Below are 26001 nucleotides of genomic sequence, written 5' to 3'. Positions count from 1 at the left end.
ATAGGGGGGGGGAAGGGGGGTGAATGTCAGCGCCACACGAATGCTACATCTGATAGCAGCTATAACCTTTATTTTATGATTGTTGTGATTAAAAACTTCAAACCTTCAATAGAATGTACACTACGCAGAAATTATGCAAACGCATGTATCGTATTCTTTTGTAGTTCGAGAAGACTGATAAAATATTAGGGACGCAAATTTTTTATCATCTTAATGAATAAAAATGTGGAAACAATCCAAATTATTATACAATAGATGCGCATCGCAGAAGAGCAAAGTTTTATCTCGTAATCATAAAACGGCAGAAGTAATCACAAAACTCACTAATGCAACATCGGAAAACCCCGAGCATGTACTTCCTAAAGAAGCGCGAGTTGTCGTATGTGGAGGTGGAGTTATGGGTGGTGCTGTGGCGTATTACCTGTCTCTTTTAGGATGGGGACCAGAGACTGTTTTGGTAGAAAGTGGCAGGTGTGAATCATTTTTCTCCCTGAATATATTTCTTTTGAATAAAAAGATTTCTTGGGAAAAAATCAATATATATTTTTATAATTTTTTTCATATGTAAGAATATATTTCTTTATTTTACACACATTTGTCTTTAGACTAGGAGGTGGAACAACGTGGCATACGTCAGGATTAGTAGGAGCCTTCAAGCCTAGTCTAGCACAAGTGAAACTTGCTCAAGACAGTATTGCTCTATACAAGGAATTGGAGAATAAAGGTCTCTCAACAGGCTGGAAGCAATGTGGCAGTCTTTCTTTGGCACGAACGAGAGATCGTATGATCTCATTCAGGAGCATGAAAGCACAATCTGTGTAAGTATTTTAGCAGATGTGATAATTACTATGATAAACTGTGATTTTATATTTTGATTTTATTAAGGTCACGCAATATCGAATGTCACTTAGTTACGCCAGAAGAAATTCAGAATCTATGTCCATTGTTACAAGTTGATGATCTAGTTGGAGGATTATGGATTCCGAATGATGGTGTTGGTGATCCATATCAGATTTGTTTGACACTGATTCGAGAAGCACAGCAAGGAGGTATATTGTGTTTAAAAAAAATAAAAAATTCAAAAATTAAAATATTTATAAAGATATTACTTGACTTTTAAATTAAATTAAATATTTCTCATTGTATTTAGGTGTTACAGTATTTGAGAATTGTGCAGTCACAAAAGTTATTAATCAGAGTAACCAAGTAAAAGCAGTGGAGACAACACACGGTGTCATTGTATGCCAATATTTTGTAAATTGTGCTGGTTTTTGGGCACGGAATGTGGGTAAACTAAGCGAGCCATATGTAAAGGTATTTGTATAATTTATATGAAAGAGATTAAAGAGAAATTTTTTTGTTGGTAGAAAATAATGTATTACATTTGCATTTTGCATACAGGTACCACTTCATCCAGTAGAACATTATTATTTACACACTAAACCTATTGCTAATTTAGATCCTATGACACCAGTTATACGTGACTTGGATGGATATATCTATTTTCGGGAGAATAACGGGCGGCTATTAGCCGGTGGTTTCGAGCCAGTTGCAAAACCAGCGTTCGAGGATGGCGTGATTCCTGGTTAGATGTAAATTTACTTTCTCTGCTATTGAAACAATTAATTATTATTGTCTAAATTAATGTCACAAAATTAACTTACAAACTTATTTTATTTAGACTTTTCAGCAATAAATATATTCTTTATGTAATCATGTGTGTCTGATTGAGAAATTTTATTATTTATTTTTTTTAGAAAGCACAGACAAGCGATATCTACCAGAAGATTGGGACCACTTTCACATTTTGCTAGAACAGATGTTACATCGAATTCCCAGTTTGGGAAATGCTGTTTTGGAGAAACTTTGCAACGGACCCGAAGCATTTTCCCCGGACTGCAGATGGATCGTAGGAGAGGCTCCGGAAATACGTAATTATTACATCGCTGCCGGAATGAAAACGGTTAGTTAATTAGCTAATTGAATCGTTCACATTGGCTTCCCGAGATTCTTCACACTTGAATGGGTCTTTTACCTTTTAAAGATCGGAATATCTGCTGCTGGCGGGGTCGGCCGTGCTACGGCAGAACTGATAATCAAAGGATCGACCTCGTTAGACATGTACGAATTGGATGTCTCGCGTTTCCTTGGACTACACAACAATCGCAAATTTCTACGCGATCGAGTGCGAGAGGTGCCCGGAATGCATTACGCATTGCAATATCCGCATCACGAGTTCAAGAGCGGGAGAAACCTGAGAATGTCTCCGATCTATCCGAAGCTCAGAGACGCGGGTGCCGTTTTCGGTCAAGTCATGGGGTATGAGAGACCGTCCTGGTTCCAATTGGACGATGACTGCGGTAATATTTAATCATAAGATTCATATACATGATTGTTATTCTATAAAAATTAATATTTCGTTTCTATTGTATATTAAATAGACCTGGAGTTTCCTGATGGTTTTCAAAGATACAAAATAGCTTACACAAATACCTTTGGCAAGCCTCCTTGGTTCGACGCGGTTGCGCGAGAATACGCCGCTTGTAGAGAAGCGATCAGTCTGAGTGATTATTCCTCCTTTACGAAGATCGATTTGTGGGTAATTATTATTTAAAGACACTTGCTTTAATTAATAAACACGAGATGTAGTCTCATATAATATCTTGCGAGATGTAGTCTTATATAATATCTTATAACTTTATATTTCATAGTCGAACGACATGGAAGTCGTGGATTTATTGCAATACTTGTGCTCGAACGACGTTGATGTGCCTGTGGGAAGTATTATTCATACCGGTATGCAAAATCATCAGGGCGGTTATGAAAATGATTGTAGTTTAGCACGAATCGCACCGAATCAGTAAGTTGCAATGAATAAGCTTGTATTATATACAAGCTAATTGTTATTGATGATACAATTAAGAATGCGATAATTCTACATGATAAAATAAATCGAAGATGTGTAAAATAAAATTATAAAGCTTTATTTTTAAGAAAAATTGATAATTAAAAAATTAATGATCGCCTTTCGTTGTATCGTCGTTGTTATATGCGCATAAGGACAATGAGTGTGTATATATTTGAAAACTCTCTGAATTCTTTTTTAGTTATATGATGATCGCCCCAACTATTCAACAAACACGTTGCAAAAACTGGATCCAACGGCATTTGCCGGCAGACGGTTCTGTTGCCGTGTCTGACGTTACATCCGCATACACTGCAATTTGCATAATGGGACCGGCTACCAGGCAACTGTTAACCGAATTGACGGATGTGGATTTAAATCCAAAAAACTTTCCGTTCTTCACGTTTAAGGTAATAAACTTAAAAATAAGAAACTTTAAGATAATTTAACTTACATCTGTTTTATTATCTATTACTTATATCTGTTTTATTATCTATTTTAATTAGGAATTGGACGTTGGACTTGCCAATGGCATCCGTACGATGAATCTAACGCATACCGGAGAACTTGGCTATGTTCTCTATATTCCAAACGAAGTAATACAAGAGACACTTCTTTAAACTATTAACTAATACAATCTTTGTTCTCTTACAAATTATAATTTTTCCTATTGAAAGAAAAATAGTTTTTTTTCTTTCCGATTTACAAAGTAAGTTTACGCGAAATATTAGATCTTATAATTTCAGTTTGCCCTGCACGTTTATACGAGGCTAATAGAGGCCGGAGCGAAGTACGGGTTGAAGCACGCTGGTTATTACGCGACGAGGGCTTTACGCGTCGAAAAGTTTTATGCATTTTGGGGGCAAGACTTGGATACCTTTACTACTCCTTTGGAATGCGGAAGATCGTGGAGAGTGAAATTTGATGTAAATATTATTCTAATAAAGATCTTTAAATCTTTAATTATCTTTAAAAAGAACATGTATATGTAAACTCTTATTCTGATCAAATCTTTCTATTTTGCAGAAGGAAGTAGATTTCATCGGCAGAGACGCTCTTTTGAGACAGCGCGAACAAGGAGTCCAGCGGAAATATGTGCAATTATTATTAAACGATCACGATCCCGAAGTCGATACTTGGAGCTGGGGGGGCGAGCCTATTTATCGAAACGGAAAATATTCCGGGTTAACAACAACCACGGGTTACGGATTCACCTTTAAAAAACAAGTAAATCAGATTTTTTCTTCGTCTTATCTTTCTTCTTTCAAAATCAAAAATCTTACGAATATTTTTCTCGAATGTTAATAGGTATGTCTTGGATTTGTGCAAAATTTCGACTCGAAAGGTCAGCCGCAAGAAGTGACAAACGAATACGTGTTATCGGGCGATTACGAGGTGGACGTCGCGGGCATCATGTATCCCGCAAAGTGTCACTTGCACAGTCCGAATCTACCGACCAAGTTTCCCGATAAAGAGAGAGACGCTTATCATGCTACGCGCGATCAGCATTCTTTGTGATCCAAACGATAAACATGTCTCAAATATATGTACAAACGATGTATATAGCAAAGGATTTAATAAAATCGTTTAATAATGCGAGTAATCGCTCATAAAAAATCACTACATCGAGAGATCTAGACATCACAATAGAGACTCTTCGGGATAAAGGATCGCGTAAATAAATTACATTGGGTCCGTTATCCAGCTCTCTTTCATCCCTTGTTATATGTAACTATTTTTGTTCTTAAAAAAATCACATTCATGTACATACTAATACCTTATACTATGTCACAGGTTTTGAAATGTGTACACTTAAACAATATTATTTCTTCTAAAATGTATATTCCTCCTATAAATACCCATTTCGCATCACGCGCAACATATTATTACTCTGTATATGCATCACGTGTATTCGTATTCATTCGAAGACACAATCATAATTAATCGTATATGTGCGCACGCGAGAAATGTCTGTTGCAATTGCATTTGCATTTGTTGAACACTATTTCTTATTCGTGTGAATTCTTGTTTCATCACGACATATTTTATCATGTATATACTGACATTTTTACGTTGCGTGTACACAACACGTCGTATATATATATATAATACACATGTGAAATACATTGCTCGAAAGACACATTAAGTGAAGTATGCAAGAGGCTTCTTCTCTTTCTCTTTTTTCTCTTCTTTCTGTATAGTCAAAGTTTCTTTTTATTAAAATATTAACGCAATAATTGTCTCACTTACACACTATGTAAATCAATACACACTCATGTACGATACCTATCCATCACGAGAAATTAAATTCAATAGTATACATTTAACCGCATTCATCAACAACTTTTTACACGCAATATTCGATCAGCATTGATTCTCATCTTACTGTACACATAACGATCATGTAAAGTGAAACGTTCTATCACTCCGGGATCTCCGTCTCCGTGGTAGGCACCTGTTTCTGCACCATACACGATCTAGCTACAGATTCGAACAATCTGAAACAATAATAAACGTTGAATTTTAAAGAAAAGAAATCATTATTCGCGAGTGTAACAATTACTATTTCAGTATTCAAAATCTTTAAAAGAAACTAAAACTCACTTTTCAATTTCCGGCGCACAATGTACAAATTCATGCGACCAAAATTTGTAAGTTGGATTCTTAATCAATTCGATAAAGGTGATGAGAAGACCCCATGGATGTGGTCTGTTAACAATCAGTCTTTCGAGGAGAACCCTGGTGATTTGCTCCTGTATCGCTTCCGTGTTCGCTTCGGCAAATAGGTAGAGAAGCGTACAGCTGAAGTAATGCGTGTGACTGTTGGGGTACCGTAGCTGATTTGCAATGGCATTCAGGAACAAATAACGACCCTCGGTGTCGAGATCGACCGCCAAATTTTGAAAGATGTCCATGTGTGCGGAGTGCGCGATCGTAGACATATTGGGAGCGTGGCCTTTGCTGCGAATGAACGCTATTGCTTGCGTACCCACGTAGAGCACCAGGGCATTCATCAATTGAATGTTGTAACGTACGCCGGCCTCTTGTGACACTTGCAAATTACTGCGTAACTCGGACAAGAAGGTAACCGGCGCGCGAGCTTTTAGATAAGAATCGAGCTCTTTCTTGAAGGTCAACGGCTGTATCGTGGATGCGAAATTGGTAAGAACGCGCGGGGCGTGCGCTATCTCCTGAAGCATGTCGACCTTCAAATTCGGCGTGAACGGATCGGGCAGCCGCATGTTTCTTGGGAAAGCACTCAATATTAGATTCCTCATTTGTATGCAGTTTGGCGGTATCACGTCGCAAAATCCATAGTGATAGTCGCAGAGGAATTCAGGAAAGTCGTGCAATAGTACCAGCAACACTCGCAGTGTCCCCTTGTAGAGGCTTGTCACCGGCTTCGCGAGCTCCGCGTTACGAAGATAGGGCGCGAGGTATTTGAATAAATCGATGAGAAGTTGCGCATACATACCCCAGCATTTTTGCTGAGGCGTAATAGCAAGCATACGCCCTATGAAAACTCGGTGCGAAACTAGTTCCAGCCAGGCGTAACAGAAGCCGGATGCCTTTGCCGGACGCAGAATATGCAGGGTGTGGCAAAAAGCCGTCAATACTTGAAAATTGACTGCTTCCAGTACTGGTTCTGGCGCGCATAGTTCCAGAAAGAGCATGATGAAGATTCTGTGATACGGTAACTGCTGGAAATCCGTACCGCGTATTTCGTGATCTTGCAGCAACACTCCGGCAACGATACCGAGCACTTTGTTCAAGAGATTGATCTTGGTGTGAGTGTTGGTGGCGTCGCCCGAGTGTTTCACTAAGAGCGCTACTAGACGTACAAATGCGTCCAACGAATGGAAGCACTTAGCACGCATGATTGAGGGAGCTGTCGCGGTTTCCGAGAGAGCGCGATAGCAGAGATCAACACACATCTGCGTGCTCAGCTTGAAGAATCTTGTAATGAGATCGTCAGTTTTAAGAATTCCATGAATGTTCATCTGATGCACGAATATGCTGAACGCTTTGGTGGGATCGCGTGCGTGCTGTGGACTGTGATGCATCTGCACCCATTCACGCAATAGATACTCTGTCTTTTCCATTAATCCAGGTGGATCATCGAAATCGCGAGCCTGTAAAATAATCGCGAGCGATATACATTAATCATGCAAAAGACAAAAAGAGATATATTCTGTAAATTTTGTTAATAATGATTATCGGTGTTTTATGAATCATGAAAAGACATTATTTTAGATAATTACAAAGACAGATTCTATATATTTCGAATAATTAGAAGCTGCAAATATTCATGCAAATGTTTGCTTTGCTTGTTACATCGTTACGCGATACGTTTTTAAATAAATAAGATACCTCCGATAATCTTATTAACGCAAAGTATAGAATACCACTGTTGGAATAATCTATTTAGATTAAATAATCTGGACATTCTACTTACTCTCACCTGCAGGATTCCAGAATGAATGTGTGCCGTAGGTCCTGCTGGAGCTCTGTCCACCAATACACCAGAATCGTGATTGGCACGCAATGAATCTACTAAACTCGTTAATCTAAAGAGTAAGATTCTGAAATGATATAAATCTTATGTATAATGCTTGAATATAAAATGAAAATACAATACTATGATTTTGTTTCTAATAATTTATTATTATAATTTAATAATTGAAGAAATTTTTTAAATATATCTAATATCAAGAATAGAAATCCGAATTTTTTAAAAGTAATATTAAAATAAATATCCGAAAAATAAAGGTATTCAAGATGCACGTATACGAATAAGAACTTTGTTCATTTAAAATATTCTATATCTTTGATAATAAACAAAATAATTCAAGCAAATATAAAAGAATAAAAGGGCAGAAGAAAAAATATGATTATATATCAAAAAGAAATAGATATCTATGTTAAAAAACTCAAATAAATCTGATTTCAATGGAGATATATCTTATCATGGCTATCATGTGTTATGTTTTTTCGAAATTAATGTTTATAGAAATACCCTTCTGGTGGTGTTCTGTGATGTGCCATTCGAGCCAATATTTCAATCGTGTGGAATAAGTCGGTCTCCGTAACATGAGTTGCTTGTCTCTCGTCAATCAAATAGAGTTGAACCAATTGCATGGCGAATGCTGTTGCCATAGCATTTCCTGCTTCCATAGCTTGCGCTAGAGCAACGTCGTATTGTGGAAGACTGATCAAGTGAGACCTGTAAATAGAATCCATAATTAATTAAAGTTTTCTGAATTAATTAAAATCTTCCAAATATCATATGAATTAGTAATTAGAATTCCAGACTATACCTTATAAGATAATCCACGGCTTCAAAATTATATCGAAATTCTTCTCTGCATTCAGTTAGACAACGCGTCACGTGCTTATTAGTCCATTGCATACCATATGCACGAGGATCCTGAAGACACTTTAAGATACGCAAGTGCAGTTCTCTATAGCGTTGTATAAGATTCTCCGATTCAATGACACCAGAAATGATAGGCCCATCTAGCAAACCTTCAACAGCCTGGAACAGCCATAAGTCATCGATAAATTTCATCTTATATATCATTGAATATCGATTGAATATCACAAATTTATACATATGTTTTAAATAACTAACTTTTTTTAATAATGTCATAGCGGCACCGGCATCTCTTGACCTTCTAGTCAAAATGATCGATTCCAGAAGGCTATGAAGAGCAGCGTGTTGCGGTGGAGGCGCCGCAGGTCCCATAGCACCCAAAAGAACTTCCGCTTCTGCAGCTAGTTTTTCCAGCATAGCACCCACTTCGTCATTGCTAACTGCCGCAGCGTAAGCCGCTACTTGTTGCGCCGTAGCGACTGTCACGGCTGAATTAGGTGTGAATGCAGTGACGGGAGTTTCCTTTAAAATATGAAATTAAAAGGAAGAAAAAAATGAGAAAAAGTTCAAGAACGAGAGAATGTTTTTTTTTAGTTTGACAAGGTATATAAAAAGTACGTAAAACGCATAGTTCTTACATTGATAGGTTTCGGCATGAAGAGCGCTTGAGTATCCCGTTCGGAAAGCGGTAAAAATCCTGGTATATTTCTGGCAAATTCCTCATAAACGGCCATCTGCTGTGGCGTCACGCCACCAACTTTCAATCGGATCTGTTCTGGCATCCGCTCAGCCTGATACTTAGCGAGAGGATCGCAGTATCGTCGACCTTCTTGCCGTGCAATTTTTCGCAGTTCCGTCTCGCTCAATAGCCGTTTGTCCATCTCAGGCAGTGCTTTTTCAATAGCAGTCTTTTGTACAAATGCGCACGCGAGTTCCATGTTATCAGCGGCAACTACATTCGCCGCTTGTTCAGCAAGTTCCTTCTGCTGTGGAGTCGTACCGATCAATGCCGTGAGTAAGGCTTGTTTTAAATTCGTGCTGATGGATGCCAAAATCTATACGCAAAAGGATAAAAGAAAGATAAGAAAAGATGTTACATAGTTTATTTGATTTAAACATTATAATTAATTATGTCTTATGTGTTATACTATATTAGATATATATGAAAAACTGTTTTAAACAAATTTCTTATTATTAAGGTTAATTTTAATATTATTAATTTTAATCTTATTAAAATTTGTTATATCGATCTGTAAACTTAAATTTGAAATTATTTGTTCTTCAATCATTCTCTCATATTTCAAGATAACTATGTTTCTCTTATATATAGTTACAGTTTCTTTAATATTCTGTATAGACTTACCTGATCACGACACGTGATCATAGCCATGCCAGCGGTTAAATTGCGCACCATGTTACGTCCAGCTGTTCGTATCCGCACTTCTTCGGGATCCAATGCAAAATCCTTCCTCACTATCTGCTCACTAGTTGTAAGAGCTATTTTAATAGATCTATCGACGACTGGATGAATCCATTCTTGAATAGCTCTTTCAACCGCTGGGCGAACAAACTGCTTCAGATGAGGATGTGTTTGGAATAGGGGCAACTGAAATTAATATATACAATAAAATAGTATACATTCTCATAAGGAAACAATTTGTAATTTATGCAATTTTTAAATTGTAATTTGAGAAGAAATATTTTTTCGAAAGAAGAGAAAAGAATGAAAAAGAGAAATCAATTCTAAGAAAAGAATTGTGATAATAAAATATAAACAGAAGAAGCTTTTCCATACTTGATTGTTGATAGTAATGTGCTGCGATATATTAGCGATGCCTGTCACAGATATATCCATATAACTAAATCGTGGTTCAGGTGCGCCGCCGGTTGGCAACGAGGGTGTTGTATTCGCAGGTGGTGCGGTTTGAGGATTGATAACGGTACCGCTGGTCGCTGTAGATCCGACCAATTCCTCTATAGGCCCCTGAGGTTGCTGTTGATTGGTAGTAGGTTCCGATTTTTTATTCGGATGCGACAACTGGTATTCTAAATTACGTAATTTTTCGGGATCTTTCAGATAAATGACCGGTTTCAATTCCTACACAAAACCAAAATTCGATTTTAATTCTATGTATCGAATCAAATAGAATTATATACTGCTGTAAAACCAAACACATTGCACTCTTACCCCAACATCAATGCTCAGATTCTTGCAAAGTACTTCTATTTCGAACTTTAAATTCAATTTCAGATCAGGCTCCTGATGTAGTTCAGCTAAAACATTCATAATCGCCATAGTCCAGGGATTTGGTGGTCGAAAGACACGACTTTTCGCACAACTTTCAAGTACTTTTGCGACGAAGGGCACTACATAAAGTAATTCTTGCTGGCCTTTATGATATGCTTCAACGAGTAAACTTTTTAGGTCTATATCTATCTGTTGAATTAAAATTCGATATAATTTATAGAATACATAATGTGTGAGGATAATATAATACATATAATGTTTGCATTGATAATCATATACTTGTAAAATAGGCTTATTCCTGCCGAGCGTTAACATTCCGAGCCAGTGTCCTAGATTCTTTAATAGCGATCGATCCGAGAAATTAGCTATTCCCTTATCACTTCGTAAGAGAACCTAAGAAAAAATAAAATTTATATAAAAACATACAAGAAAAATTTATGAAATCCTCAACTATTAATAAACTAAGAAAGACATGTTGATTTTTTATTTTCTTAGTTTGAATACAATTTAGATCCATTTATTTCTTATCAACTATCGTTATTATAAAAATACTAGAACAAAAATACATACTAGAATATATCACTCTATTTACCTTGATATTTCGAAATGTCTCTCTGGTGACCATTTTATTGACTTCAGGTAATTTTATACAATCCAAAAAATTCGAGTATAGGACGTGAAAATTCAATTCTATACTGGCGCGTTTCATTACTAGATATTGCGCCATCCATGGCCAAAATTCCTCCGTGACAATCTCGCGAATTTCGTCGCATTTCTGTTGCAGATTCAATTGACTGAGATTATTGAAAATGAAAGCTGTCTTGTCCTGCAAAGCTTCTGGTGGCGTCGTAATTTTTTCCTCTTTGTCCGTCGCCACAAGCAATGTATCGATATTAGTTGCATTAGCGACTGAAGGCATAGAGGGCTGCAAAAGAAATAAATGCAATCATTAAATAGAATATTCATATCAAGAAGATATAGAGAAATTTTGTTTATTTAATTTACTCTGGCCGAAAGAGATGTAGTCGGAGTTGTGGACGGTTTCGCCTGTGTAGTGCTTGTTGTGATGGTAGTCGTAGTCATGGTCTTGTACGGAGTAGTAACCGGAGCCAACATAGCCGCCAAAGTTTTCGGAAGAACTGCACCTTGAGGTCTCGACGGTGGCTCCTGCCCTTGCAGTCCGTACTCTATATACTCTATCAGATGCGGCGGGAATTCGTTGAAATGCGGAATCGTTCTAACATGTTCACAGTAGGTTTGATAATCTTTCAAACGGCTCTTGAATCGATCTAGAGCCGTTATGCCGAAATAGTACATTTTGCTACCCTCCGGTTTCTTGAGCGCGTCGAGGACAAATCTCAACGCCAAGCCGAGAGTCATATAACTGTTGACGAGGCCTCTCTCGATAATTCCACCGAACAATTGCGCTGTTATTTGTAGTTCTTTCTCCGGATACTGAGGGAAAAATCTGTACTCCTCGAATAGATTCCGCAACATACAATTAAACACTTCTCTCTCCCGTCTAATACCAGAATCTTGAAATTTTTTTAACATATCGAGCACTTCGTCGATCGATAAAGTTGGGTGCGGCGGATGATTGTATATTCGTTGAAAATAGCTGTTTGCCTCATCCTCGACTTCTTTGGATACATTTGTACTCATGTCTGGGAATAGAGTTGAAGTTTCCGGAATCCTTGCTTTCTCGATGCCGGTTGGCGGTCCGAGACGACTCAATCCACCTATCGTACCACCGGGAAGCACGGACGGTCCTTGAGTACCAACCGGACCCGAATGTAGTTGCGAGGATAAGGGCAACATAGGAAATGGACTCGGAGAAGGTCCCATGAGTCGCGAGGGAGAGCCGGGTGCCGAAACTAGAGGTCCCAGAGCGCCGGGCAAATTAAATGCGGAACTACTTGGGGGTCCGAGACCTGTGCCAAGACCCATAGTAGCGAGACTCGAACTAAGATTCCCCAGAGGATCCACTTGTTTTGAGGAAAATAACTATAAAAAGTAACATTAATTAAAAATAACATTAATGTATATAGTCATACATATGAGTTCATACATTAATGTATATAGTAATACATATTTTAAGTAAAACAAATAATGAAAAAAAATTGGAGAAAATTTTGAAGAACATGAACAAAACAATAGCTAGAAGAAGAAAACACCCCAAAATACCTGACTTCCCAAAGTTGCTGGATTAAATGGTTCTAATCCTCGATGTCTTAAAACTCCAGGCGGTGGTGGTCTGTTCATAGTACTTTTACTCAACATTAAACTGCAATGCTGCACCATTGTCATTATCAATTCCGAGAGTTCTTGAGAAACACTCCTATAATATGTGAAAATAGAAAGATTAATTTTCATGTATATTTAAAACAATAAATACAAGTTCTAAAGAAACATACCCAGCGCAAACTTGCAAACAAGCCAATATTGTAGTGAGCGTTTCCTGTGGTAATTGACTTGCTTTGGGAATTGTAGGGTCTTCCTTTATACCAGGCCCCATGACTTGAGGACATCGTCGTTGCAGGAACTTAACGCATGCAGCAACAAAAACTTCCCCGTGATCTCTAATTTTATCTGTCAACCATTTCTCTAGTTTCAAATATTCTCGTCGGGACGCCAAACAAGCGAGATCAATGACGAATGGAAAAGATTGTGAATTAAGTAAGGCAGAAAGAGCTTTTAAATCTTGTGCAACATCCAGAATTCGAGACAATCTCGTTTGATCATGATCACCGCGTGTATACCAATCCGCCATGGCATGCATTATTATCGTCTTTATCTTAGCATTATTGGCATGCCATGCGTGGTGCAGTATCACAGCAGAATTTGGATGATTGCCGAGGAAAATCGGCAATAGTGTGGTAAACAGTTCCTGTCTCAGTAACGTGAGCGGTGGATTTATTTGTAATAACGCCAAAACAAGCACGTCCGGGCTGTGTTGTACCGGCCACTTAAATATTTCCTGTACAGAATTATACAAGCCTCTCTCGGCCATATGTAGAAGCAATTCGACTATATTCAGTGATCGCCATGTTTGTCCTTCTTTGCTATCGCTCTCAGGAGCTGCTTTCAATACATCGACAGTTACCGAATGATACGGATAATCGGCGAAACAAAATATATCTGGACACTTAAGAATCTGTTGAATCAAAGAAAATTGACCCTCTACATTATCCCAGTGTCGATAGAATAACTCGACAGGAAATCTATCAGGCGGATATCCCTGATGTTGGAGGCCTAATTTGAGACCCGTAATCAATAAACTTAATCCTTGCCTATCCTTGATAATAAACTCTGCATGGTCCAATTTTACTATAACATCATTCCATGATAACGTAGATTGCTGAAATATAAACACGAGATTTGTAGCTGCATTATATGATTTAAAATATAAATATAGAAAATAAAAGCTTTAGATGAAAATATATCTATAATGTGTATTCACTTCTTGGCAAACTATCAGATAATAAATCCCGGAAAGTAAACAAGTTTATGCTTCGGTTAAAATTACAATCAGTTTCCAAGAAATGATCTCATAACCATTCTAAACCTATATAACAACATATATGAAGCATACACTTACCATTTCTTTTAAAGTTTGAATAAACACTTCGACGTTCCATGTCGTGGGGATACTATTGTCTGATGGTTTTTCCTTACTCGAATCCTGAGAGGCAGCCGAATTGCCCCAAAACGATTGCAAGCCTCCAGCATCCTCAAGATTGCTACAGCTACGTGCCATATGCGCCAACACGCGAGCAACGCATGTCGGCGATATTTCTCTCGCGCCTAAACCTGCCAATGATGATCGACATTCATCCACATTACTGGTAAAGCTATATCCTAATTCCATAATCAACTCTACCAGAGTATTGTTATCCTGAAATAAGAAAAGTGTAAATATCTTGCGACGTTAATGTAAATTATTAATGATAAATGGATATCAATTTACCATCTGATTGACAGCCATGTTGAATTCGATTTTGAACTGTGGTGTTTCCCCGTCTCCTGGGTACAAAAATGGTGCTAGCACCACTGGTACCAGTTCACGGGGAAAGTCGCGCCGAAGGTTTTGAAGAAATTTTTCCTTCGCCTCGACAGGTATGTTATAAGGATTGCTGGTATGAAAAACCTGTCCAAGTATCAACTGAAGGACTTGTGGCAAAGAATCGTGCAGACCACCCTCGTGATGTTTATTGCTTGTTTCGGAGTTTATATAATTCTTTATTAATTCAGGCAACTGCTTCTGAGTATGCTCTAAAGCTAACAAACGGAGTTCTGTATTTTCTGAATGCTGTAAAGCAATCGCAAAGGCAACTTCCTGCACCAAAGTTAAGCCGAGTGTTTTTTTTAAATTGACAAAAAACTTTGGGGAGGGATTCAGCGACTGAAAGGAAACATATAAAAGGATTATGTATACCTTATTTTGTAAGATTCATGTGCAATAACAGTAATATATAATTGTACATAAATACCTTTTGATGATGTAAAGGATTATCTATAGCAAAGCACAGGTTAGATATAAAACAAGGTTTGCTCAGTAAGCTGTTGCACTCCTGTTTCAGCAACTTTGCTTGGAAATAATCTTTCGCGCTCGAATCTGACTGTTCGCCCTTGGAAAAGTCAACGCACGAGATCAGACAGCGCAAGAAATGTCGGTCTGCTTCTAGACCGTGCCACTGCACCAACTACAAAGGGATTTAGAGAATTAGAGCACAATTGTTTAAAGATCTTTGACCTTTCACAATTTCAATAACAATAACAATCAGCAACATTGTCTTAGGGCTATTCTACAATGAGTCATTAGTCTAAGTAAATTAGTCTAAATTAATTAGTCGTAAGCAAATTGATTGAATTGAAAATTATTTTCGAAATAATCGATTGTGATTGCTGAATTTGCTTACGATTAACGATTAATGATTCATTGCAGAATGGGCTTTATACATTTCATTTTCGTCAAAATTAATAAAAATTGACTAATTAACGTGACCAGTGTGTTACAAATAATCTATAGTTTCGTATTAAAAACTATGACTCGAGAGAAGCTCGATAAAGAACCGGATGTACGTATCGTGATTAGAGAACAAAAGGAGCTTGTTTACACGAGGTTAAGACAGAATACGGAAGTAAACATAGCGCGTCGATAAGCGATGAGGAAAAAACCGAAGTCGGTGTTTCGAAAATGACGTGTAGCGAAGAAGATAAATAAAAAATATACAGGTAGCAACCGGAGGGAGGCAGGAAAGAGGATCGGTCTCAAAATACCTGCGGGACGGTGCGTGAAGGCGCGCGCGAGCTAACGTAGCGTTCCTCGCGATCTACGTATCGCGCATCGATAAAATTGCGGGGGAAGCCGCGAAATGAACACACGCATCTCACAAAAGGTGTACCGATAAAGAGCGGAAGGGGGCGCGGGGAACGGAAGCCTCGCGGAGAGGAACAGCGCGAGGGAAAGAAGGGAAGGGGAGAGAGGAGGTCGGGGAAGGGGGGGGAGAGAGGAAATGGATTCGTGGAAAAGGATTATCTAGGTGGAGAAAGAGAGATAGATCTTTCTCCCCTGAAACTCGATGATAACGCGAAGATAAATGCGTAGTACTTACGACCGATATCTCTTGACAGCTGTCCTCGTAATTTTTCTTACTCAAATTCGCAACCAAATAACTGATTTGTGACAAAGTAAAAGACAACGAGTCCAGGTTCATAGTTCCATGAATGCGACCTCGAAAGCTTCAAACGCGTTTGAAGCTTTCTTCGGTATCCACGAATTGCCGCCGCCCCGGATTCTCTCCTCCTCGTTAAAAGCATGAAAGTTACATTGGCACGATCCTATGACCAACATCGGGATTGATATTATTGAGATACGATTTCACAGCAACGTCATGGCGTGAGCACAACACGGACGAGGCTCACAGAAAAACACGTAACACCGTAACGTTTCCCGAAGCCGTTCCTCTCCGCTCTGGCTGTCTGTCCGTCTCTCTCCCCCACTTTCTCGTCGCTGCCACTGTCGTCGCACGTAAGAACGTAAAAGTGTACGAAAAGATTCACGATCGTTCGCACTGAGCAGGGTATCGTAACCGCCAGTGTCCCATCCCTTCGCGGTCGAATTCGTCCATGATAATGATGATACCGGAAAAACGTAAGGCGAGATAATGGTATACAAAACTCCCGTGGAAGATGCGCACTTGTGTCGCGCGTGAGGCGACTATGTACAGGGTACGAGGTACGATGCGATGACGCGATCTCTCTCGCTCATATATATAGATGTCGGAACGGAATTCATCGAGTGCTGAAAAGCAACATGGCATCCAACGTTACTGCATATTTATTCGTATTTCTACGGATAACAAATTTGAGACGCTATTTTCTTTATTTTATTTTTTAAATATAAGTCTGCTTCTCTCCAATTTTGCGTCTAGCACAGTATCTTGTTTCTGTTTAACGAAAAAATTATATATATACATATGTTTATAGCAAGAATAATGTCATATGATTGGCTATTAAATAGAAAAATTTTCGGGATTTGAAAAATTCTCCATTCAATAGCCAATTGCGTGACATTATACTGTATTTTCTTTCTTGGAAAGCTACCATAATTGTAGATTAAAGGCCGCTATACATGAAATTAACTGAATGTGAAGTGTCTGTGAATTGAACCGCGCAGGCGCGAGTGAGAGAGAAGGAAACACTACCTTTATTTTTTTTCTCTTTTCATTACTTGAGGTCTTTGTAATTTTTCTCATTGCACATAAAAATGTACATAAATGTATAACAGACTTGTAGAACGGATGTTTAATAAAATAAAAAATATTTACTTTCTTTTCTATCATAAATCTCACTACATTTTAAGTGAGGAAAATAGTACATGAAAATTTGATCGTTTATAAATTTATTTTAATGAAAAAAAAAGAACAAGTGTATCTTTTATTTTTCCTTACATGACATGTATATAAATTCTTGTACTATTTTACTTAAATCTATTAAAAAAATTTTATTTTTTATATATTGTTATATACTATATACAACTAAAATTACAAATTTATAATTTTTAAATCATTAAATATAATAACATACATACACACATATTTTATTGATCTGCTAAGGGATCATGTAATATATTAGATAATTGTAATGGCTCAGACTCTGTTAAAGATATTATACGTCCGCATGAATTTGACGACCTAAAATTGACCAAGTTGAAGAGAAATTATTTTTTCTTTTTCAAAGAAAGAAAAATCTAAAATATATGCATACATAACTTACACATCCTTCAGAAGATGCAGAACCTGTTTGTGTTCTATTCCTTCTAGCCACAAATTCAATAATTCCTCTCGTTTACATCTCAGCAATTGCTTGCAGGCATTTAAATTCTCCTTCACAGCATGAATTTTTTCTCGCAATGATGTAACCTTTTCAGATAATGCACTGAATATCTGAAATAAAATGTAATGTGATATAATATACAATTAGAACAAGTATTTGTATTTTTCACTACACATTCAGATCTGTATTTACTTGCATAACTTCCATGAGATCTTGATCATGCGATGAAACTAATTCCTCCAATTTTTGATCACTGCGTTTGTACTCTTTTTCCAATTTAGCCTTCTCAATCTCTCGTTGCTCGTTTGTCTCACTTGCTGATAAAGCACGAATCACAGAGATCAATAGACCGCTCTATAAAATATGAGATTTATATAAAAAATACAAATAAATATTTAATATATACATTTTGTTCTAATTATAAATATAGGAAGAGAAAATGATTCAATTCAAAATTTACTTGCCGTTTCTTTTGTCGGTTTAATTCCACGCGGTGGTTTAACAGGAGGTATCGTATTCATCTTGTATTTGTGTATATGAGCAGTCTTCTAAAAAATAAAAAAAATTATTATTAAAATACCTTTGCAAATATATCAAAGACTTGGATCAAGAGTGTATAATGTTTACAAAAATTCATAATTTACATTATCGACAATTTTTATTATAAAAAATTATATAAATAAAAATAAAAGGATGCCAAATCACATAATCAATTTAAATTGCAAAATTTCTAATATATACTAAGAATAAAACGTACACATTAGATTTAATTGCGGCTTAATCGTTACATTAGGTTAAGTTATTGTGTCTGAAAAGATGTCATTTTTAAAAAGTGCACACTTTTTCGCACTTTAAAGTGAAATAAATGTATATTTAGGCCTTGAAGGAATAAAGACGAAGTGAATAAAGAGTAGCGATAAAATTCCGTTCTCGTCAGCTGTGTTCTCTACTCTTTTCGTATTTCAAGTTCAACAAAGTGTACGTAAAGAGTGCACTTTGCGTCACTAGTGTAAATCAGAGAGAAAGCTTCTGTTATGAAAGATACAAGATAAGTACTTAAAAAGTTGCAACATACTTGTATAAAAAGCTTTCTCAGTTAAAACAAATTTATATTAGAAAAATGAAAATAGAGTCATCAAAATTATATTTTATTTTAAAATCACTTATTAATACAAAATAAGTAGAATATATGGAAAATGATATATAAATTTATCATACAGATTTAAGAATAAGGGAGAGATTAATATGTGTAATGCACACAATCAATTTATATATGTAATTTTTATATATTTAAAAATACTTTACGGCTTTATATAACATTATTCAACAATTATAAAACAAATATATATTGGATAAAAATAGTAGAGTTTTTAGAATTATAGTTTATGATAATAGTAGAGTTTTCAGAATTATACTTTATTAAATTTGCTTATTATTAGCAATACAAAATAGATAAAATACATATAAGATGATAGGTAAATATAAATTTATTACATTGATTTAAGAACAAAGGGAGGAATTAATATGTAATGTGATACATGTATAGTCACTTTATATATATATATATATATATATATATATATATATATATATATATATTTATATTAATTTGTATATATTTAAAAATACTTTACAGCTTCATTTAACAGCTTTGAAATCTTTGATAAACTCAAATATATCTTGACAAATTAGGAAATTATCTGTAATATAATTTTACTTCTTTCACTTTTTAAATATATCACAGAATAAATTTTATACACTCTTATTATACAATATACTTGAGTTTTCAGTTATGACAAAACAATGCTTGCATGTATGGAAATTCCGAATGTTATGTTAAATGAAAAACTAAACGAAAATAAAGTTAAGCATAATTTCATTTTTATCTGTCACTTTTTGTCTCTCACTTTCTTATACATTTTCCAGACTTGCAAATATATGCAGGCATTATATCACTCATATTATATGTTAATTACATAATTATATTAATGATATTAATTATATACATTTATAGAAAGTTGTATACAATATAATTTTTTTTATATAATTGTGTAATTAAGTATATAAAGTCTAAGACCCCTTCCAAGTTATTATTTTTAGTCTAAAAAATCTATCTGAAAATAATTAGGTCAAACAAAATACAGGGCTGATGCCAAATATTAAACTAAATTGTTTGTTTAACATCATTAAAATAGTGGGATCATAAAATATTATCGATCTATGTTATAAAGATTTGACATAGGCCTACCTGCTTTATTCCTATTATTAGTTTCTTATTATTACTCTTATATTATTACTACTTTACACATAACATTAATTACATAATTAATTATAATAATATTAACTACATTATGTGTATTTTTCAAATCTTGCAAGGCCATTTTATAAGAATTTCTTTACTTACAGTGTTGCAAGAAAAAAGTTACCTGATAAATAATACTATATTTTCTTTTTACAAATATTCTATAAATTATAAATTTGCAAGTAAAAGAAAAAATAATAGAAAGTATCATATGTAATATATAAGAATATATAAGAAACGTGTATAAGGTTAGATAATGTTTTTTATATAGCAAAACACATAGAATATAATAGAATGTAATAATTAAATATATACTATCCAGGCACCAATATATATTTCTGAGAAACATAGTAGAATAGAAAAAGAAAAAAATTAGCTTGCCATTATCCATAACTTAAAAAAAATGTTGAACTATGTAGATTGTTTAGGAATGTGCCTTATGAATAAAATGACTGAATCACCTATATTTGCTTACTTGTGATAGAAAATTATTCCTTTAAAATATAATATAATTATCGAATAAAGGGAAAAAAACGAGACTTTTCCAACTTTACATCTGCGGCAATTGATCGATCGGTGTGGCGAATCTGAAGTCTTCTGGGAACAGCTTAATCGCATGTGGATACATTAATTTGTATGATTGTCGGATTGTAACGTCTGCGACACCAGCAATATCCCCAATTTCCTTTTGTGACCTTTTGTCCTCTGAAGCCTACCGTAAGACAAAATATTGCATGATAATGCAGATTATAAAATACAGTACTATTTCCGCGTTTTTATAAAACGCGGTTGCATACCTGTGACGCCATATAAATCGCTGCGGCTGCAACTGAAATAGGTGATCTGCCTGGTACAATGTCAATCTCCACAGCTTTTCTGGCAATATGCGTAGCAGCTCTTTGCACCATATTGGGAAGACCGAGATTTGAGCAAAATCTGGACATAAAGTCGCCCGTAGTGATGAGATCGACACTGGTTTCAAGGGCTTTGAGAATCAACTTGAAACATCGACCGATTTCTTTCTTGCTTATCTTGCTGACGGCACAAATCTCCTTGAATGTACGCGGCACTCCCTCCTGTCGACAAGCGATGTACAGACACGCGGAAGCGATCGCGTCATTCGCACGGCCCTTCAAGTTTTTGCCATCGTGTACTTGTTTGAACAATGTATTAGCTCTGTCCACAATGGTTTTTGGCAAATTGATACGATCCGCCATACCGTTGATCTCGCGAAATGCATTGAGGAGAGCTCTATCAGAACTGCTCAACTAAAAAATATACATTTTTGCTAAATTTAATATTCACACATTATATAAAGTATCAAAGAGAAAAAAATATAAATACTCACTGTACGCCGATTTTGATATTTGGCAGTACCAAAGCCATCAAAAGAGGCAGCACCTGTTCCAGGTCCAATCACTGTGGATAAATCAGCGCCATTCAACAGTGGATTCTCAGGCCCACCAACACGCGATGGATCTATTCCTGATTTTTCATTGCTAAACGTTCTCCATTCTGAACCTACATCTATCACTCTATGAAGCAAGAAAATAAATGTAAGAAGAGTGTGATGTTTGCTGTAATTAATTTTATGCTCTTATTTGCAGCACTTTTACCTATCTCCCACAACCAATCCACATTCTGAACAAATCTGATCTCCTGCTCTGTAATCTTCTATAAGTGGGGCATCTGGATGTGCATAACAACAAATCTTGTTTGTATCATTTCTGTAAAAAACAATTTGAAAATTGAAGACTTTTAATTCACATAAATATTCTGTTTAAATACAATTACATAATCAGAAATTAGATAAACAATGTCTGATTGTGCAAATGTAAACAAATAAATAACTTCTTCAACGATATGTCACCTTCAGTTATTAACGTTAATATATTAATATGGCCTTTTAGTTTTATAAGGAAATTTACAGTCTAAAGTCTTATCTAGCGATTAATTTATGTTTAACTAATTAAAAACACACTTGGTAAATAAAGTCTCGTACAATTATACACGATCTTAACCTTTACTTTAGTTCAATATCGATAATATCTAAAAATGCAACTCGTTTGACAGTAATTGTATCATCGATAAAAATGTCCCGAAATAATATTACAATTTTGCATAACTTACCGTGACGAACTTGCCATATTTTCGCAGATCTTTGCATTTGCAAATACTATCCAATCTGTTCAGTATTACTTCAGTCGTAGTATATAAAGCATGTGAGATTGTGCGAGATCGTCGAACCAGTTAAAATACTGGGTCTGTTCTTTTTAGCTGCACTGCTACACTAGTGCAATAAGTTAGAAGAGACAAACATACTTTCTTTCACTCTAACTAATTGCACTAGTGCAGCAGTGCAGCTAAAAAGAACAGGCCCACTGGCTCCATCCATGGCGCATGCGCGAGAATGGCTGCGGTCAAGGAAACGCTGAGAATGCTTTGAAGTGTTTGATTGACCAAATATGGTAAAAGGAGTAAAGATTTCTTTCACCTGATTGGTCAATCAAACGCTTCAAAGCATCCTCAGCGTCTCCTTGAGCCAATAATGGCAATCACAGCTACGTCAGAAATGTCGGATCAATCGACCAATCAGGAGACAGCTTGTAACAGCCAATCGCAACGCGTGTCTCAATTATATGTTGATAGATCTATCTAGAAATTATCTAATTTTGGTTTCACGCTTGGCAAGTATCGAGGAAGGCACGAGTAAATTTGAATAATAAAAGAGTAACATATTTTCATTGTGTGATAAGAGAGCAAGATCCACAAAAGTAAAGATAAAAAAGTGAGTAGAAATATAAGAAAAAAAACAGGATGTTTTTTAATATAAGAAAAAAAACAGGATATGTCCTAGACAAAGCGAAGGATCCTAACCTTAATCTAACGTACCATAATCTATAAAATACGCGTAGCTAATTCATTGTTTACAAGAACTTTGAAAAGTTTGAAATTATTTACGTATAGTATTTAATGCCGAAATTATTAACTATTTCTGTTACAGCGAAAATATAGTGTAATACACTGAGCTTATGAAAAATAGTTTAATACACTGAGCTTATGAAAGTATCGGAAAAAGCACAAGTTTGTGCAAATAAGAAGACATATACGTTTCAATATTTGAGATAAGAGATTCAAAAATAAAGATAAAAAAGTGAGTAAGAATATAAGAAAACATGATATGATCTCCTATAGAAGATGAGAAATTCTTAATCTATCTATTTATTTAAGTCATATTAATCTATCTATTTAAGCCATAAACTATGATAAAATACATTAATCTATTGTTTACAAAAATTTTAAAAATAATTTACAAATTAATTTACTAATCATTATTTATTTCTGTGTTATAGCAAAAATAATATAGCGTAATGCACTGAGTGCCACAAAGGTTGAGGGATTCAAGCCAGCATCACAGATTCTAGCCCTAACGTAACATAATTTATAAAAGATGGAAAAGTCACAGAAAATGCCCAAAGTGGCAAAGGTGAAAAACAAGGCGCCTGCAGAGATACAAATCACCGCAGAGCAGTTGTTGCGCGAAGCGAAGGAGCGCGATTTGGAGATCCTGCCACCACCACCGAAGCAGAAAATATCGGATCCACACGAGCTCGCGGATTACCAACATCGCAAGCGGAAGGCGTTCGAGGATATCATTCGCAAGAATCGCATGATCATTACCAATTGGATCAAGTATGCGCAATGGGAGGAATCTCAAAAGCAGATTCAGCGAGCGAGATCGATCTACGAGCGAGCATTGGAAGTAGATCATCGGAATATTGCGCTATGGCTCAAGTACACGGAGATGGAAATGCGCAATCGACAAGTCAATCACGCTAGAAACTTATGGGACAGAGCGCTAACTTTGCTTCCGCGAGCCAATCAATTCTGGTACAAGTACACTTACATGGAGGAGACTTTAGAGAATATCGCTGGTGCGCGTCAAGTCTTTGAGCGATGGATGGAGTGGGAACCGGACGAACAGGCCTGGCAAACGTATATCAAATTCGAACTGCGTTACAAGGAGATCGATCGCGCTCGACAGATCTACGAGCGTTTTGTGATGGTCCACCCTGATGTGAAACACTGGATAAAGTACGCGCGCTTCGAAGAATCGTACGGATTCATCAAGGGTGCGCGCGCGGTATATGAGCGAGCCGTAAGCTTTTACGGAGACGAGGGTCTCGATGAGAAGCTCTTCCTAGCGTTCGCCAGATTCGAAGAAGGTCAACGGGAACACGATCGCGCCCGTGTAATTTACAAATACGCGCTTGATCACATACCGAAGAGCAACACTCAGGAGATCTACAAAGCGTACACGATCCACGAGAAGAAATATGGCGATCGCTCAGGCATCGAGGATGTGATAGTCAGCAAGCGGAAATATCAATACGAACAAGAGATTAAAGAGAATCCTTCCAATTACGACGCGTGGTTCGATTACTTGAGATTGGTAGAGTCGGAAGGAAACGTTGATGTGATCCGTGAAACATACGAGCGAGCGATAGCTAACGTGCCACCAACCAAGGAGAAACAATTTTGGCGAAGATACATCTACTTGTGGATCAAGTACGCTCTTTTCGAGGAACTTGAGGCTAAGGATATCGAACGGTGCCGTCAGGTGTACAAGGTGTGCCTCGACCTTATACCGCACAAGCGATTTAGCTTCTCGAAAATCTGGCTGCTTTACGCGTACTTTGAGATACGACAAAAGAATCTGAGCAAGGCGAGAAAGACTCTGGGATTAGCGTTGGGAATATGTCCATCGGACAAGCTTTTCCGAAGCTACATTGATCTCGAGATACAGCTGGTGGAGTTTGATCGTTGCCGGAAACTCTACGAGAAATTCCTCGAATTTGGCCCGGAGAACTGTACTACCTGGATGCGATTTGCCGAGCTAGAGACGCGGTTGGGCGAGATCGATCGCGCTCGAGCGATATACGAGTGCGCTGTCGCACGACCAAGGCTGGACATGCCGGAATTGCTGTGGAAGTCGTACATCGACTTCGAGATCGCCCAAAGCGAGACGGAGAACGCCCGTCAGCTGTTCGAGCGTCTGCTGGAGCGCACGTTGCACGTCAAGGTCTGGATAGCGTACGCAAAGTTTGAGCTGTTGAATCCGCAGATGGAAGATAGTCCTGACAACGTCGTCCTGGCGAGACGTATCTTCGAGCGCGGAAATGACGCCCTGAGATCCAGCGGCGATACCGAGAGTCGAGTGTTGCTGCTAGAAGCATGGAAGGACTTCGAGAGCGAGAAGGGCACCTCGGAGAGTCTCGCCAAAATTATGGAGAAGATGCCACGCAGGGTGAAGAAGAAGAGGCGCGTTGTCGGCGAAGATGGCAGCGACGACGGCTGGGAGGAAGTTTTGGACTTTGTATTTCCAGAAGACGAGTCGCAGAGGCCGAACTTGAAATTCCTGGCTGCTGCAAAGGCTTGGAAAATGGAAACCGAATCACAATCTTGAGATAATATATATGTGTATATATAATTTTGTATATATATTTGTATGTGTGTGTATGTGTGTGTGTGTTATGTATGTATGATGTATATGTGATTATATTTGATTAAAGAATACCCCATTATTTTTATATAATATAGTATATTTATAATTATAAAAGTATATAATTTGCCGAATTTAAATTTAAAAAACACGTAAAAAGAGGAAAGGAATAGAAACAGGAAATTTGATTTATCTTTTCCCTCTCTTATATATATACAGTATATGCATATAAAATACAAACCGTAAGATCAAAAAATTAAAATAATAAAGAGTCGTATAACTATTGTTTAATTAATAAAATTTACCTTTATCAAATTTAAATTTTTATTAA

The 26001-nt window shown here is 36.7% G+C and overlaps 5 protein-coding genes and 1 long non-coding RNA gene across 8 annotated transcripts; 3 read left to right on the top strand and 3 right to left on the bottom strand.

The window, feature by feature from the left end:
* The first annotated feature begins 21 nt into the window (after nucleotides 1–21).
* On the top strand, nucleotides 22–4508 carry LOC145963271 (pyruvate dehydrogenase phosphatase regulatory subunit, mitochondrial). The gene is made up of 14 exons (XM_083085018.1): nucleotides 22–471; nucleotides 606–818; nucleotides 886–1049; nucleotides 1151–1314; nucleotides 1402–1585; nucleotides 1758–1963; nucleotides 2045–2360; nucleotides 2442–2599; nucleotides 2712–2860; nucleotides 3108–3315; nucleotides 3412–3501; nucleotides 3652–3831; nucleotides 3932–4132; nucleotides 4214–4508. Exons 1-14 carry the CDS (start codon nucleotides 224–226, stop codon nucleotides 4421–4423), a joined length of 2691 nt encoding a protein of 896 aa, XP_082941144.1. The 5' UTR covers nucleotides 22–223; the 3' UTR covers nucleotides 4424–4508.
* Not1 (CCR4-NOT transcription complex subunit 1) lies at nucleotides 4465–16797 on the bottom strand. 2 transcript variants are annotated; one of them, XM_083085016.1, is made up of 19 exons: nucleotides 16143–16797; nucleotides 15018–15230; nucleotides 14495–14929; nucleotides 14126–14422; nucleotides 12942–13885; nucleotides 12712–12865; nucleotides 11533–12531; nucleotides 11120–11452; nucleotides 10807–10920; nucleotides 10468–10716; nucleotides 10075–10377; nucleotides 9643–9885; nucleotides 8918–9334; nucleotides 8538–8801; nucleotides 8224–8441; nucleotides 7923–8129; nucleotides 7368–7488; nucleotides 5510–7038; nucleotides 4465–5403 (listed from the first exon to the last, which is right to left on the bottom strand). In XM_083085016.1, the coding sequence occupies exons 1-19, from the start codon at nucleotides 16242–16244 to the stop codon at nucleotides 5328–5330; spliced, it is 7218 nt and encodes a 2405-aa protein (XP_082941142.1). In that variant the 5' UTR covers nucleotides 16245–16797; the 3' UTR covers nucleotides 4465–5327. The 2 variants fall into 2 exon arrangements, with proteins under 2 accessions (XP_082941142.1, XP_082941141.1); XM_083085015.1 differs by having other exon boundaries at nucleotides 7362–7488; nucleotides 16143–16795.
* On the top strand, nucleotides 14134–15316 carry LOC145963276 (uncharacterized). The gene is made up of 3 exons (XR_014436110.1): nucleotides 14134–14643; nucleotides 14779–14970; nucleotides 15108–15316. It is a non-coding gene; the product is annotated as an uncharacterized LOC145963276 (long non-coding RNA).
* A 710-nt stretch (nucleotides 16798–17507) lies between the features above and the next one.
* Nucleotides 17508–18831, bottom strand: Sec8 (exocyst complex component secretory 8). Its single transcript, XM_083084195.1, has 5 exons — nucleotides 18623–18831; nucleotides 18330–18413; nucleotides 18058–18219; nucleotides 17806–17975; nucleotides 17508–17723 (listed from the first exon to the last, which is right to left on the bottom strand). The coding sequence occupies exons 2-5, from the start codon at nucleotides 18384–18386 to the stop codon at nucleotides 17630–17632; spliced, it is 483 nt and encodes a 160-aa protein (XP_082940321.1). The 5' UTR covers nucleotides 18387–18413; nucleotides 18623–18831; the 3' UTR covers nucleotides 17508–17629.
* A 646-nt stretch (nucleotides 18832–19477) lies between these two features.
* On the bottom strand, nucleotides 19478–22453 carry Tfiib (transcription factor IIB). The gene is made up of 5 exons (XM_083084721.1): nucleotides 22298–22453; nucleotides 21784–21894; nucleotides 21516–21702; nucleotides 20965–21435; nucleotides 19478–20879 (listed from the first exon to the last, which is right to left on the bottom strand). The coding sequence occupies exons 1-5, from the start codon at nucleotides 22312–22314 to the stop codon at nucleotides 20718–20720; spliced, it is 948 nt and encodes a 315-aa protein (XP_082940847.1). The 5' UTR covers nucleotides 22315–22453; the 3' UTR covers nucleotides 19478–20717.
* A 390-nt stretch (nucleotides 22454–22843) lies between these two features.
* Nucleotides 22844–25763, top strand: Crn (pre-mRNA splicing factor crn). Of its 2 annotated transcripts, XM_083084573.1 has the most exons (3): nucleotides 22844–22955; nucleotides 23172–23321; nucleotides 23521–25763. In XM_083084573.1, the coding sequence occupies exon 3, from the start codon at nucleotides 23619–23621 to the stop codon at nucleotides 25632–25634; it is 2016 nt and encodes a 671-aa protein (XP_082940699.1). In that variant the 5' UTR covers nucleotides 22844–22955; nucleotides 23172–23321; nucleotides 23521–23618; the 3' UTR covers nucleotides 25635–25763. The 2 variants fall into 2 exon arrangements, with proteins under 2 accessions (XP_082940699.1, XP_082940700.1); XM_083084574.1 differs by lacking the exon at nucleotides 23172–23321 and having other exon boundaries at nucleotides 22850–22955.
* The last annotated feature ends 238 nt before the right edge of the window (nucleotides 25764–26001 follow it).

The sequence above is a fragment of the Camponotus vicinus genome, unplaced genomic scaffold (genome assembly GCF_025532165.1).
Source record: "Camponotus vicinus isolate PSW18456_S1 unplaced genomic scaffold, iyCamVici1.0 SCAF_12, whole genome shotgun sequence".
Taxonomy (NCBI): Eukaryota; Metazoa; Arthropoda; class Insecta; order Hymenoptera; family Formicidae; genus Camponotus; species Camponotus vicinus.
The sequence above is the reverse complement of the archived record's forward strand: the minus strand, read 5'-3'. Positions and strand labels throughout refer to the sequence as shown.

Bases quoted from the DNA above. Each gene is read 5' to 3' on its own strand.
- Crn (XM_083084573.1), top strand. From the start codon at position 23,619: ATGGAAAAGTCACAGAAAATGCCCAAAGTGGCAAAGGTGAAAAACAAG.
- Sec8 (XM_083084195.1), bottom strand. From the start codon at position 18,386: ATGAATACGATACCTCCTGTTAAACCACCGCGTGGAATTAAACCGACA. The intron at 18,220-18,329 runs GCAAGTAAATTT...CATATTTTATAG, and splicing joins TTAAACCGACAAAAGAAACG to AGCGGTCTATTGATCTCTGT. The intron at 17,976-18,057 runs GTAAATACAGAT...ATTTTATTTCAG, and splicing joins ATCTCATGGAAGTTATGCAA to ATATTCAGTGCATTATCTGA.
- LOC145963271 (XM_083085018.1), top strand. From the start codon at position 224: ATGTGGAAACAATCCAAATTATTATACAATAGATGCGCATCGCAGAAG. The intron at 1,964-2,044 runs GTTAGTTAATTA...TACCTTTTAAAG, and splicing joins TCGCTGCCGGAATGAAAACG to ATCGGAATATCTGCTGCTGG. The intron at 2,861-3,107 runs GTAAGTTGCAAT...ATTCTTTTTTAG, and splicing joins GCACGAATCGCACCGAATCA to TTATATGATGATCGCCCCAA.
- Tfiib (XM_083084721.1), bottom strand. The intron at 21,436-21,515 runs GTGAGTATTTAT...TATATTTTTTAG, and splicing joins AATATCAAAATCGGCGTACA to TTGAGCAGTTCTGATAGAGC. The intron at 20,880-20,964 runs GTATGCAACCGC...GTCTTACGGTAG, and splicing joins CGATTTATATGGCGTCACAG to GCTTCAGAGGACAAAAGGTC.
- Not1 (XM_083085015.1), bottom strand. From the start codon at position 16,244: ATGAACCTGGACTCGTTGTCTTTTACTTTGTCACAAATCAGTTATTTG. The intron at 13,886-14,125 runs GTAAGTGTATGC...TTTATATTTCAG, and splicing joins TTCAAACTTTAAAAGAAATG to CAATCTACGTTATCATGGAA. The intron at 12,866-12,941 runs GTATGTTTCTTT...CACATATTATAG, and splicing joins TGTTTGCAAGTTTGCGCTGG to GAGTGTTTCTCAAGAACTCT.